The 14,098-nt window shown below is 42.7% G+C and overlaps 1 protein-coding gene across 1 annotated transcript in view; it reads right to left on the reverse strand.

Moving 5' to 3' along the window:
• The window catches only part of SLC27A2 (solute carrier family 27 member 2), a 43,722-nt gene that overhangs the window by 6,756 nt on the left and 22,868 nt on the right, over positions 1 to 14,098 (reverse strand). Inside the window, exons 2-5 of the mRNA XM_083183989.1 lie at positions 12,016 to 12,225; positions 7,798 to 7,956; positions 6,303 to 6,427; positions 491 to 685 (exon numbers count right to left, since the gene is read on the reverse strand). Of these exons, the coding sequence (XP_083040115.1) occupies positions 491 to 685; positions 6,303 to 6,427; positions 7,798 to 7,956; positions 12,016 to 12,225 (689 nt within the window). The remainder of the gene's footprint in view (positions 1 to 490; positions 686 to 6,302; positions 6,428 to 7,797; positions 7,957 to 12,015; positions 12,226 to 14,098) is intronic.

The following is a 14,098-nucleotide window of genomic DNA, read 5'->3' on the forward strand; positions in this document are numbered from 1 at the left end:
TAAAAAAAATGGGAAAACTCTCCCAAAATCTCTCACTTTCTGAAACTCTCACCCTATTACATTTGGCCCATCAATTCTAGATCAGATTCAAAAAAGAACATTTCACTAATGCAATTAAAACACATTGCTATATAACTTTGAATAGACAGGACCACATAGGGCAACATGCATCTTCTTATCGGTTTTACAACTACAAGTAGAATTTGACAGCAGATAAGAACCACTTGGTCCATCTAGTCTGCCCATGTACACACACTTACAACACTAGGGCTAATATTGTTGGGAGCCAATTAAGTCACTAGTGTAATTTTGGATTGTGAGAGGAAATGGGAGTACCCATGAGAAACCCACGCAAGTACAGGGAAAATATACAAACTCCACTATTATATTAGTTTTATTTTAGCAGAGGGCCTGTAGCTATATTGTGTGGCTGGTGCATCATGCCCTAGATTAATACAGTAGATACTGACTTTATTTTTTATTAACGTACCTTGCTTATAAAGTTTACTCTTCCTACTGCACCAACTGTATTGGTGTGATTTACAAAGACAACATTTCCTTCCGTGGCTGCATAAAACTCGTACATCTGAATGTCACCAAACCTCCTCAGAAATTCACTCCAGACGTCAGTCCGCAGACCATTCCCAATGGCCATCCTGACATTATGTGAGGCATCGTCGTCACTCTGAGGTAAAACAGGAATGAGAGAAACTAGGGTCATGTGTAGTTCAACACCAGAAAGGCCACAGTATATGCTTTGCTGTTTGACTTCAATGATTTTATGCTGAAAAATCTCTCCATAAGATATAGCTGTGATATTTGCTTACACAAATGTTAATTTTTTGTCTCACTGAGGGTGATTCAGGTCTACAAGTAAAGCAAACAAAGCACTGGCTACATGCAAAACCAACCAGTATTTACCCCGCACAGAAAAAAAAAATGACATTGTTCCAGACACAAAGTTACAAACTTTGTTTTCTTTAATTACAAATACCTCTATGAATCATGTCACTTGTCTGTTGGATCTCATTCAACGAATAAAACTAAGTTCTGCTATGCTTACATATCATTTATATTTATTTCTTTAGTAGTGCAAATTATTTCTAAAGCAATATATAGCACAAAATGAGGCACGACATGCAGGTGAAGCAATCTATGGTGTCATCATACTGTAAATACCATTAGTTCTCCATTTCCAAGGTCAGTCCCAGGTTATTAAATGATTGGCTTTTACAATGTATGCTCCATAAGAGCTGCGTTTTCTAATAGTAATATACCATACACTGCAGTTTCTCTTATATTGCATATACACTACTTATACAATTTTTTTATGCCTTGGAATTTGGGGGTGATTCAGGTCGGTTTGCAAAAGCAAACTCCTTCTTTAATGGATAAAACCATGTGCACTGCAGGTGGGGCAGATATAACATGTGCAGAGAGAGTTACATTTGGGTGCGTTATTTTGTTTCTGTGCAGAATAAATACTGGCTGCTTTATTTTGACACTGCAATTAAGATTTCAGATTGAACACACCCCACCCGCATGTAACTCTTTGTTATAGGCAAGCTGCACCAGCATGCGGTGCAGTAAGTGCTGCTGGCAAGGTCTTTTAAAAGGTAGTATTTTCCTTTCTGTTTACTCCGCAACAAGGCACTGACCACAGATGTACCTCAAGTAGCTCCATTATGATATTAAAAGAGGGTCAAACGATAATTTGACATTGCCGAGAAATGCTTGGGCAATTAGATGTTCTTTTATTTTGTGGCATCGGTCACAACCATAGAACACTGACCATGCCCACAGAGCATGGACCGTAAATCTACACTTCTCATAATAACTTTCAGCCCCTGTCCTATGTGGACCTTAATCTGGCCCTGGGTCCTCAGCACAACAGAAGTTAAAAAGGGGGGAAAACTTACCTAAAAGTCCCCAGCTATTTAGATGATGGGGGTGGGGTGTGTGTGTGTCATAGCACCGATAGCGCCACTGCCCCTCCCCACGTCCCCTCACCTGCTCCTGGGTTAAAAAGCACAAAGGAGCCCCATGTACAGCATGTGATAATGCCTTATTATGCTACCATGTTATTCCCATGCATTTTATTAAAACTAGTGACAGAAATATTTTACTTTTTTGAAGTAGGGAGCAATTTTGTGTAGCATCCTGTTTTTGCGGTTTTGGAAAGGCAGATTAAGCCAAAAGCAAAAAACACAAAAACGCACCACACACAAATGGTCAACTGAAGACTCAGCAGAGTTCACTGGCGAATAGGTTAATATATGTAGAAAATACATTTTATAGCTATTAAGGTAAATTGTATTAGATTCATTGGGTGATTATAGTAAATGAGAGAGCGGACCATACGGGATATATAATAGGAACATCTTATTATTAGTAGTAATTTACCGCTGCTAATAGGTTTGCTGGGACCTATCCTATTAACCCCTTTGTGGATTCCCACCGATGCTGGCACTTATAAAAGTATTCTGCTTTCTGTACCTCAGGCACGCAAAGCATCATCAGCCCTTCAGACCTGCTTTCATTTTCAGATATCTGCCAGAAGCAGACAAATGTATGATGTATAATGGGGGTTGTATGCCCAGGGTGCTGGATGTGATACGTACCCATACCTGTATGCAGCGTGTGCAGTTAGATTATTTTCCTTTCATGACAATATGTTTAATCAATGTATTTTTATTATTAATTTAGGAATTAAATGGTTATAAATCATATACAGTGCGCTGTTTGTGCTGCAGCAGCGCTGCTGATAGCTCACAGAAGGCAGGGTAATTATTTGGGTCTGTTTCTTATATTTATAATGAGGACATGCTAGTTGACTGTTCTTTGAAACTTGATTCCATTTATTTGTATTTGTTATGATGTATTAAAACTACTTTTTAGTGATGAAAACTTGAATCAACTGCAAATTAATGCTAAAAAAAGATGTAAAAATGGCTAAACAGAATAAAAATATTGTTGTGAATGCATAGCAGAATATTATGTACAGACGTGGACACACCTATTGGTACTCTTATAGGTCGCTGAAAGAATGCTAAAATGAAAAGCTATTGTCTCATTTATTGGCCATAGACCTTACAGGAAAGATTCCTATTAGGCCGGCGCACCTGTGAGGCGACTTATTTTTATGATCCGGCCCTGCCCAGCATAGTGGCCCTTCCCCCTTTTGTCTCCTACACAAACAACATTTGCCTTTACAGAGCAGAGAATCCGACACTGCAAATACTCATCTAAGACGGGCACCACCTATATCGATTGTGACATCTGTTCAGTCTCAGTGGGCGGAGGTGGGTCTTGTTTGAAATGTGTAGGTTTATGGTTTGCACAGCAGCTTAGAGGTCTGGGGGGCCACTAGATTGCAAAGCATATTGTAGCCAACCACTTCCACACAGGTGTAGTGATGTATTAATCCCGCCTATTTTGGTGTTGGTTCCGCCTATATTTGATTTGGTGCTGCCCTTGGGAGGCCACTTCTAGAAATGTTTCTAGGGCCACTTTTAGTTCCCAACCCACCACTGCCTGCATGCCTTTGCTAGGTCATAAATTATACCTAAGAAACTGAAAACAGATAAAATATTGCTAAAATATATGTTGATTATATTTTACAGTAATTGCTTTCTTGAATCTCACACACACACACACACACACACACACACACACACACACACACACACACACACCTCTTCAATTTTTTCAATCAGTCATACATCCTATATATGGAGAAAAGAAGTAATTCTGTAGTTTGGTATAACCAGAGAAAGCAAAGGAGAGAGTTGTCCGATGAGATGAGAAAGAAAATAATAGACAAGCACACTAAAGGTAAAGGCTATTATAAGATTTGACAACCGTTGCAAATATAAATACGAAGGGGAAGTTCGGGATCAGGCCATGTGAAGGAACAATATTATTGCCCCTTTACAATTGCCCTCACTCTCTTGCAGTTCAGCATGGCTTCAGAGCCAACCAGCAGCAGTGAAAAGTGGCTCTGTGTAAAGATCATGACTGTGTCACTGCTTTCTCAGGCTTGCCCTGGTCTCAAGCCATACCTCACATGCCTAGTGGTAAATTTGCCACTGGCAGCCAGAGGAAAAATGGACGATGGGTTAAACAGAAGTATAGCTAAAATGATAAAACAAAAAAAAAAAAGAGCCAAGAGATACAAGTCCAGGTATGCCAGTGTCTGACATGGTATCACACCATCTGATGCTTTTTGTAGCAACAGTAAGATCCATGGAAGGAGACAGAGATAAGTCAACACTGGAGTTTTTTGCTAAGTTACACTTACTATTTTTTTACAGAAGAAAAAATGTAGATGTAAAACTGAAGAACACAATAACTACCGCAAGGTGGACTTGGTTATGTTTTGGGCTGCTTTGCTACATCTGGCATAGGGTGCATTGAATCTGCACAGGGCAAAATCAAATCTCAAGACTATCAAGGCATGCGGTGACACTGTCCAGGTCATGGATACTATAGATTGTAAGCTTGCGAGCAGGGCCCTCCTACCTGTTGACTGTCTGTAAATACCCTGTTTGTTGTATCGCTGTCTCCTATTGTAAAGCGCAACGGAATATGCTGCGCTATATAAGAAACTGTTAATAAATAAAATAAATAAATACAACAACAGGATTATGACCCAAAAACATATAGCTAAAACACAGAAGAATAGATAAGAACAGAACACCGGACTATTCTGAAGTGGCCTTCTATGAGCCCATGTCTGAACTTTATTAAACTCCTACAGAATGTCCTGAAACATGGGCAGGGCCGGTGCAAGGCACCGGAGCGCCCCAGGCGAGTCGGGGTGGGGGCGCCCCGGTGCCGGGGGGGGGGGGGGGGGGGGTGTGGTGGTGGTGGGTGGTACCTGTCGTTCGGCGCTGTCTATTTCAATCTGGCGGCGGAGGCAGCGGGGGTCCCTGCAGTCAATTAAAAATCACGAGCGCTATCCGCCGGGCTATGCGGAAGCGCTTCTAGTGTGAAAACACTGGCAGCACGCTGATTGGCTGAGATCAGCGTGCGCCGTGCTGCCAGAGTTTTCACACTAGAAGCGCTTCCGCATAGCCCGGCGGATAGCGCTCGTGATTTTTAATGGACTGCAGGGACCCCCGCTGCCTCCGCCGCCAGATTTAAATAGACAGCGCCGTAGGACAGGTACCCGGGCGGCACAAAATGCCGCCCTCCAGTGGCCGGCGCCCTAGGCAAATGCCTAGATTTGCCTAGTGGTGGCGCCGGCCCTGAACATGGGAGAAGCCACCTAATACACCTGAGGCAACTCACAATTAGCCATCATGAACAAGGCAAAGTAGCAAGGGACATCGACAAGGTCTATTAACATCCTGTCCGCCGAAGTGAAGAAGCGTAAACTCTGCCCCCTGGAGCAGTGTCCTTCCCTACAGAAGGCTGAACTGGGCATGCGCGAGATCTCGCAGCTCAGACGAGATCTCCTGTGCACCCTGAAGCCAGCAGGTGCAGAAGTCTCATTGCCAGCTACAGAAAGTCTTAATTGCAGTGATTGCCTGTAAAGGTTGTGCAACAAAGCAATAGCCTTATGCTGCTTTCACATTGCCTAAACAGTTAAGACCCAGTATTTCGAAATGGTATTTAAAATGGGTCTGAGCCACTAAACCCCTTTCACATTGCAGGTGAAAACCGTTTTAAATAGCATTTAAGTACCATTCACATTCAACCAGTTTAACCCCCCAAAGAACACGTTTCAAGCCATAGAAATAGAGCCATTCACACTGCATAAAAAACGGCTCTGAAACGAGTAGGACCCTGCTTTTTAACCGTTTATCCAATACCAGTATTTCTTAAACGGTTAAAGCACCCTGGAGCTTTCACACTGCAGCTCTACCCATTTTAAAAAGGCGAAAAAAAACGGCAATTTACCGTTTAAGAGCTGTAGTGTGAAAGGGGTTGTGTCCCATCATTTAATTGTTTCAAATATTCTGATGACTCAAAAATAAAAAGGCAAAGTCTGATTCCTACTAAATATGCAATAAACAATTATGTATATTGCACGTATTTCAGTACCCAAACAAAAAAACATGGGTTCTTTTTTTTGTGGAAGGTACCAACAAATTTTGTCCACATCCATACATGTAAGAGGATGGTTGCAGGAGTTAAAATGCAGGATATAAAAGGACATAAAAGTGTACAAGGCACCCAATATTGAAAAACACTTTATATGGAGGCTTTGTTGGCTGACTTGCTTGAGCTGAACACAAAGTATATGACATCTCTAAACTTACGAAAGGTATACATTGCACCAGACACTAAAAAGGTACCTTAGGGACATTGCAGAGGTATCGCAGCACCTCCCCAATGTATTGCACCACAGTCACATTATATTTTCTGCAATCATCCCAAAATTGGCTGGCTGAAAACTTCTTACGTAAGACTATAGTGGCACCTGAGAGCAATGAGAACATACAGTGAATGGTAAACTCTATATGAGACAGACTGCATCAAGAACAAGCTTACACCATTATAAACATCTATATTATTCCTGAGCCAGACAGCACGACACAGTAAGCGCAAGAGGAGACACTACCTTAATGAGTTTGATTTCAGTGCACTGCTAGTCCCACCATCACTGTGCCATATGAGATTATATATATTATAAATAAAACAAGACACATTTATATGTGCACATAAACACATGGAATAAAAGCAATCTTTGTAGTATGAATGGAATTAAGCCATTTAAACTTAAATAATTGAGAACAAACCTCATGAAATCAGTGCATCTAAAACCCCTTTTAGACATACTAACTGGAAATTACCCGGAATTGTGACTGCTGGGTCATTTTCCCGGGTGCAGCCTGCACCCTTTCACAATTACAGCAGCAAAATTACTGGGTGAAGCAGTTCTACCTGGTAATTTGCTGAAAAACCTGGGGTTTTCTTATGTGTGAAAGGGTCAACCCGGGTCATATATCCCAGGTCTTCAACCCAGGTAAAAAGAAGGGTTAGAGACCCGGGTTTTAACACCTGGGCTGACCCTTTCAGACATACCAAATTCCGGCTTGATGCGCGTTCTGATCACGATCAAGAAACTCACCTCTGGCAAAACTTAGGGCTAAATTCAGACCCATTCATAACTGGCCAAGTTTGTGGCACATGCACAAACCCCAGGAGCAAACGACTCGGGCAAGTTTCACAGTCGCTCCAGGAGGGGTGGGAAGGGGAACGCCCAGTGTTTTATGGGAGTCCGATGTCTGCTTGGGGCGGGTGGCTGTTGTCACATGACATCAGTGCCCGCCCCGAATTCGGCCATCTCCGGCCAAGATGGACTTATTTGCAAAAGAGGGGGGGAGGGGAGAAAATCATTCTATGGTCAGCAAACATCGAATGTTTTTTTGACAGTGCGGATGCCTGAGATGGGATGTGTAAGTGTACACATTCTCTTCGCATGCAAATGCGGGGACTCGCGTGGCGGTGGCAGGAATTCGGGAGGCGTTTACCTGCGAGTATATGCAGCCTAGGGAACAGCTCTGAATCAGGCACTTAATTACAAATACAAATTGCCCTAACCATTGGTTTTGTGACCATCATTTTCAGTATGGCTACCCATTTCCCACAGATGCCATTTTTAAATGCATTTTAGAGATGCAAAAACAAATCAATCTGTAAAATATGTTCAACAACCAATATTTTTATTTTATTTTTAGAAACGTATGAGTAATTTTATTTGTGGGTTGGCAACCCAGCACAGAGCACCATGCTCAAATAGGTTTCTTAGGTTGTTTCACTTCAAACTATTGCAGTCAAATATATTACCTTTAAGAATACAGCCATGAACTCCAATCAATAGAGCTGAGCTGTGGTACAATGGAAGTGTAATGTACACAATATCTCGGGCCCTGACGTGGCATAATTCAAACATGCCACTAGCCAACATTAGACGTTTATGATTTATGACAGCTGCTTTTGGAAGTCCTGTTGAGAAATAACAACCAAGGTTATTTTAATTATTATAATTACTACTTACTACTACTGCTGCCGCCATTTAAGAGGGGTCACCTGAGATTTATGAAAAGTGATCATTCATAACCTATCAAATGTATCAAATCACACAAACCTTTTTTGGACAAATTAAGAAAATATGGGGAAAATGTACAGTATCAAACCTTCTAAGGAGAACAATTTGAGATATTGGAGTAGATGTATAAAGCCTGGTGAAGAGATAAAGTAGAAAATTATAACGCACCAATCAGCTGTTTGAAAATGACAGTTAGGAGTTGATTGGCTGGTGCATTATCACCATCCACTCTATCGCTTCACCAGGCTTAATACATCTGCCCCACTGTCACATCAACCAATGAGCTTCTAATTATCATTTTATGTAATGTAATAGATACACTGGTGCTTGAAAATTAGTGAACCTTTCAGAATTTTCTAGATTTGTACTGAAATTTGGCCTAAACTAATTCAGTACTAAAAGTTGATAAAGAGAACAAAATCAAACAAATGAGACAAAAACACAGATGTACACTTTTTTATTAAGGTAAATGATGCAATATCACATATCTGTGAGTGGCAGAAGTATTTGAGCCTTTGCTTCTAGTATCTTGTATGACCCCCCTTGTGCAGCAATAAGTGCATCTTAACGTTTCCGGTAATTGTTGATTAGTCCTGAACATTGGCTTGAAGGGATTTTACCACATTCCTCCTCGGTTCAAGTCCTTCCACAACATTTCAATTAGATTAATATTAGGACTTGGCCATTCGAAACTTTCAATTTGTTCTTCTTTGACCATTTTTTGGATGAATGACTTCTTTGGGACATTGTCGTTTCAGATGCACCTTATGGACAGATGTTATGATATCTTTCTTTAGAATATTCTACTATAATTAAGATAGTCCTATCAATAATGGCAAGTCGCCCTGGGCCAGATGCAGCAAAACATGCCCAAACCATGATATTGCCTCTTCCACAGATGGTATGAGGTTTTTATTCTGAAATGCAGTGTTTTCCTTTTATAAAAACCTAAAGCTTTTCATTTAAACCAAAAACCTTTATTTTGGTTTCATCTGTCCGCAAAACATTGTTCCAATAGTCTTCTGGCTTGTCTAGGTGATCTTTAACAAACTACAGACGGGAAGCAATGTTCTTCTTGGAGAGCAGTACCTTGCAATACTGCCATACACACCATTACTAGCTCCCCTCAGGCTAACCCTAAGTCTCCCTAGTAGTCCCTAAACCTAACCCTTCCCCTGGCCTAAAGCTACCCCTCCCCGGATACTTACATATGGGATGTCAGCAGTCAGGATTCTGGCACCAGCTTCTTCATCAATGTCTCCACCATCCTGACTACCAGTCTCCTAGTGGTAGTCAGGATGGTGGAGCCGGTATTGTGACTGCAAGCATTTCATCTGCCAAGATGCTAAACACATTCCCATAACCGACTATTTTTTTTTTTTTATATATTGCCACCCTATATAACACCTATTAACTTTTGTAGTTACTATTTGCGTCTGTCTGCCAACTATGGTACCCCTTATTTGGACTTACCAGTGGGCCATTAGAACATCTTAATTTTGCCTTAATACCATTGACCTGTGTTTTATATGATCTATATGTAATGCATTAAGTTTGTAATTGTGTTATCAATTATGTTTCCATATTAAATATTATAATTTAAATGTTCTTTTATTAAGCCATATGCTAATTAATTTAATGTTATTTACACTTCCTTCTTGCTGTACAATGCCCCTGTTTTTTGTTACTTGTTTATATACTTTTGGAGGCTGATCCCCTCCTTTATTTAACAGTTATACAATTTGTCTGACAGTGCCCATCAGATCAAATATTTAGCAAAACTCCATATTTTATGTATGTTACCATCCTCTGAAATGGATATACAGTAGTGAAGCGCAGAGAAAATACAAATTTCTAACAGTCTTTCATTGGTATTAACCTAAATTGGATAATAGATGCAACTTCAGTATCCTAAGCAGTGAGGATAATATAACCCATTTATTGGGAGACAACAGCTCTTTTTTACCATATTATTTGGCTGATGTCAGCCACCAATTATTTGTCCTGCTACGGCAGAGGCGTAGCGAGGGCGGTGCCGGCGGAGCACACGCTCCGGGCGCAGGATGATTGCATGGCGCCGGAGCTGTGCTGTGGCACCGCCAGCTCGCTAGCCAGCCAGCTTCCCCGCCCGCCCGCCAGCCCGCTCGCTCGCCCGCCAGCCCGCTCGCTAGCTTCCCCACTCCGTCCGTCCGGTGACAGCTCGCTGCTGCTATGTAAAATTCACGGGTCCCGCTGGACCGCTAGCGAATGGGCGCTTGCGGTCCAGCAGCCAATCAACTGATGGCTGCTGGACCGCGAGCGCCTATTGGCTAGCGGTCCAGCGGGAGATATGAATTTTACGTAGCCGCATCTCCCTCCCGGACACAGCGCATAGAGCCGTGAGCGGGCGGCAGTGTGCACACTGGCAGGGGGGGAGGACTGGAGAGGGGAGGGGTGCACACTCACAGCACACACACACTGTCTCTGTCAGACCAGGCAGGGGGGGCGCCTGGCTGTAACTATGGTGTACTCCCACCCTCCACCCACCCTGCTGCACTCACCCTCCTAACCACATAACCTACCCACCCTGCTGCACCCACAAACCCACCCTACTGCATAGACCCACCCACCCACCCGGCTGCATCCTACTGCAGCCACCCACCCACCCTGCTGCATCCTACTGCAGCCACCCACCCACCCTGCTGCATCCTACTGCACTCACCCACCCACCCTGCTGCATCCTACTGCACCCACCCACCCACCCTGCTGCATCCTACTGCACCCGCACACCCTGCTGCACCCTACTGCCCCCTTGGCATCGAGCATGAAGCCCCTTGGCATTGAGCATGAAGCCCCTTGGCATTGAGCATGAAGCCCCTATTGAGGTAAGTGGCACTTATGTGTCAAATGTGTAATCGGCATTATGGTGTGTTGTATGTAATGGGCATTGCGGAGTGTTATATAGTATGTCATGGGCATTACGGTGTGTTATATAGTATGTCATGGGCATTATGGTGTGTTATATAGTATGTCATGGGCATTGCGGAGTGTTATATAGTATGTCATGGGCATTGCGGAGTGTTATATAGTATGTCATGGACATTGCGGAATGTTATATAGTATGTCATGGGCATTGCGGAATGTTATATAGTATGTCATGGACATTGCGGAATGTTATATAGTATGCAATAGGCATCATGTGTGGGCTTATGTGTAATTGGAATTACAGAGTTCACTAAAATGTCCAATGGGCATTACGGTGTGTGGTATAATGTTGGTCCCTGCCCACTTTTCACTGTGCAGGAGCCTCACCTACTACAAATTGGGGGGGAGGGCGCGAAACATGCCTTTGCTCTGGGCGCCGTGGCACCTAGCTACACCACTGTGCTGCGGGCACATGCAAAGGGATGTGTCTTTGCTCGTGTCCCTGCTATCCACCAGAAACTGCGATATGGCGAGCTGGCAGACTGGCCGAGAGCGGCTCCATCTGTATGTGAATATATTTGTAACATATACAAGAGCTTTTTCGTAACGGAAGATATTTGAGACAGTCTATTCCCTTGATGGCTAACCTTGACACTCCAGCTGTTTTTGAACTACACATCCCAGCATGCTCTGCATCAGATTTAGCATGGACAAATTGCAAAACTGAAGCAGGAGCATGCTGGGATGTGTAGTTCAACAACAGCTGGAGTGTCAAGGTTAGCCATCAAGGGTCTATTACTTGAGGAAAGGGTTTTCTCTGTTTTGTAGGAGTAAATCCTGCTTTAGTCTGAGTTTATTTACTAAACAGTGATTTTCTGCAGCTTTGATAACTAAATTTAAAACGGAAATACTAATAAGTGCTCAATAAGACTTAATTTGCATTTATTAGTGTTATATTTATTATTGGTCGAAGCTGCTGATGGTGGGTGGCTTTTAAAACCTACGGTTTAGTAAATAAACCCCTTAATCAGAGACAGCGCAGATCTTTTTACCTGTGGTTCCAGATGTATAGATGTACATTGCAAGAGAGTCTCCACTGATAAATGATCTTAAGGATTTTGGAACGGAGTCACATGATGCAGCTTTAACTTTGTCAAGGAAGGTTTCAGCACCCTCACCAATGGGTGTTTCCGTTAAATAAAATACATTCACATTGTCTTTACGGAGCTGTGGCATGACTTCCTCTATGGCGTCCTTCAACTCTTAAAAAAATAAAAAAAAATAAAAAAAACACAATTAATGTTCAAATAACAATCAGTTTTCAGTATGAAAAAATTATAAAAAAAACACAAACAAAAAACCCCTATAAATGGCTGTTTTTCCATGCACATTACAGAAAAAAGGCATTAATAATCAGAAATTACAGTTTGTACTGAAATTAGCATCAAATACTCAGTTGTCAATGGTTTGCATACTTTAATAATATGGAACCAGATCGAGAACACTGCTATATTCAATTATTTGTTACCATCAATGGATTACTGTTAAATAAGTTGTCAATATTCAATCAATAAAAGTATGTTCATATAATTGTAAATAAATAATGCAAAAGAACAAACAACTTTGCTGCTTTATAAATTGCTCATTTTATCCCAGAGTATTGATTCTGCCCCTAATGGGCCCCATACATCAGCAATTAATTGTGACAATCCTCCGTTCTGGAGATGATTGTCACCATTAATCTTTAATGTGTGGGCTCCCCCTTTTGGCGATTCCAATAAAAAATGAATAGGGATCGCCAATCGATTGCTGAATCAGATTTTTAGACATGTTTAAAAATGAGGGGCGAAATGTAATAGGGTGCGATTTTTAGACATGTGCGATTTTTGGTCAAAAACGGCCGAAATCGCACATTTTCCGAAAATCGCACATTTAATAGGTTGAAAATCGCGGTAAAAAAATCGCACTTTTTACCGTGAAATCGCGGTAAAAAATCGCACTTTTTACCGTGAAATCGCACTTTTAGAAGTGCGATTTTTAGTCACATTTCAAATCGCATCCAGATGTTTTGCCATTATAAAGTATACAACTCGCAAATGTAATTGGGTGCGATTTTTGGTAAATGTTACCAAAAATCGCAAAAAAAATAGACCAGGTTCTGACAGGCGAATTTCACAGAACCATGCACAGATCATTGAGATCTGTGCATGGTCCTGTTAATAAAAATGTGTAAAAGTGTTTTTATTAAAAAAAAACGGCGTGGGGTCCACCCTCCTAAGCATAACCAGCCCCGGGCTCATTAAGCCGGACCTGGTTCCAAAAATACGGGGGGACAAAAAGCATAGGGGTCCCCCGTATTTCTGAAACCAGCCCCGGACTCTTGGACCGGTCCTGGTTCCAAAAATACGGGGGACAAAAAATCTGGGGGTCCCCCGTATTTTGAAACCAGCACCGGGCTCCAACAGCCCACGGTGTCATGCCACAGCCGGGGGACACTTTTTATACAAGGTCCCCCGGCCAAAACATGAGCACCGTGGCTGGTCAGCCTTGGACGGGGTACCTGGAGGAGTGGGGACCCCCCCAATAAAGGGGTCCCCCCCCCAGGCTTCACCCGTCCAGGGCTGAAGCCCGGGGCTGTCACCGGCGTCCGTGGCCAGTGGACGCCGGCCTGATAGGGTTAAATCGATCATACGTTACATTGCTTTATACTGGAGAACTACAAGTGCCAGCAGACCTCCCCCGCATGCTGGGACTTGGAGAACCACAAGTCCCAGCATGCGGGGCATTAATGGGCCCGCTGGGACTTGTAGTCCACCTGTAAAAAGAATGTTTATAAAAAACACACACAGAGAAGTAAAAGTTTATTACACACACACCTCACTTTTACACCAGCGTTACTTACCATTCCTGGATCCAGCGCTGGTCTGGCTGCTTCACAGCCGGCTCCCCCCGCACTGACAGGCAGCGGGGAGAACCGGCTTTCTCCGTTGCCTCTAACAGCTTCTGTAGCGCTGTTCCAGCGCTACAGAGGCTGAGAGCGCGATTGGCCGATACGTCTCCATGGAGACGCATAGCTCAGTCCTGATTGGCTGAGCTATGCGTCTCCATGGAGACGCATAGCTCAGCCAATCGCGC

The sequence above is a fragment of the Crinia signifera genome, chromosome 4, assembly GCF_055691185.1.
Source record: "Crinia signifera chromosome 4, ASM5569118v1, whole genome shotgun sequence".
Classification (NCBI taxonomy): Eukaryota; Metazoa; Chordata; class Amphibia; order Anura; family Myobatrachidae; genus Crinia; species Crinia signifera.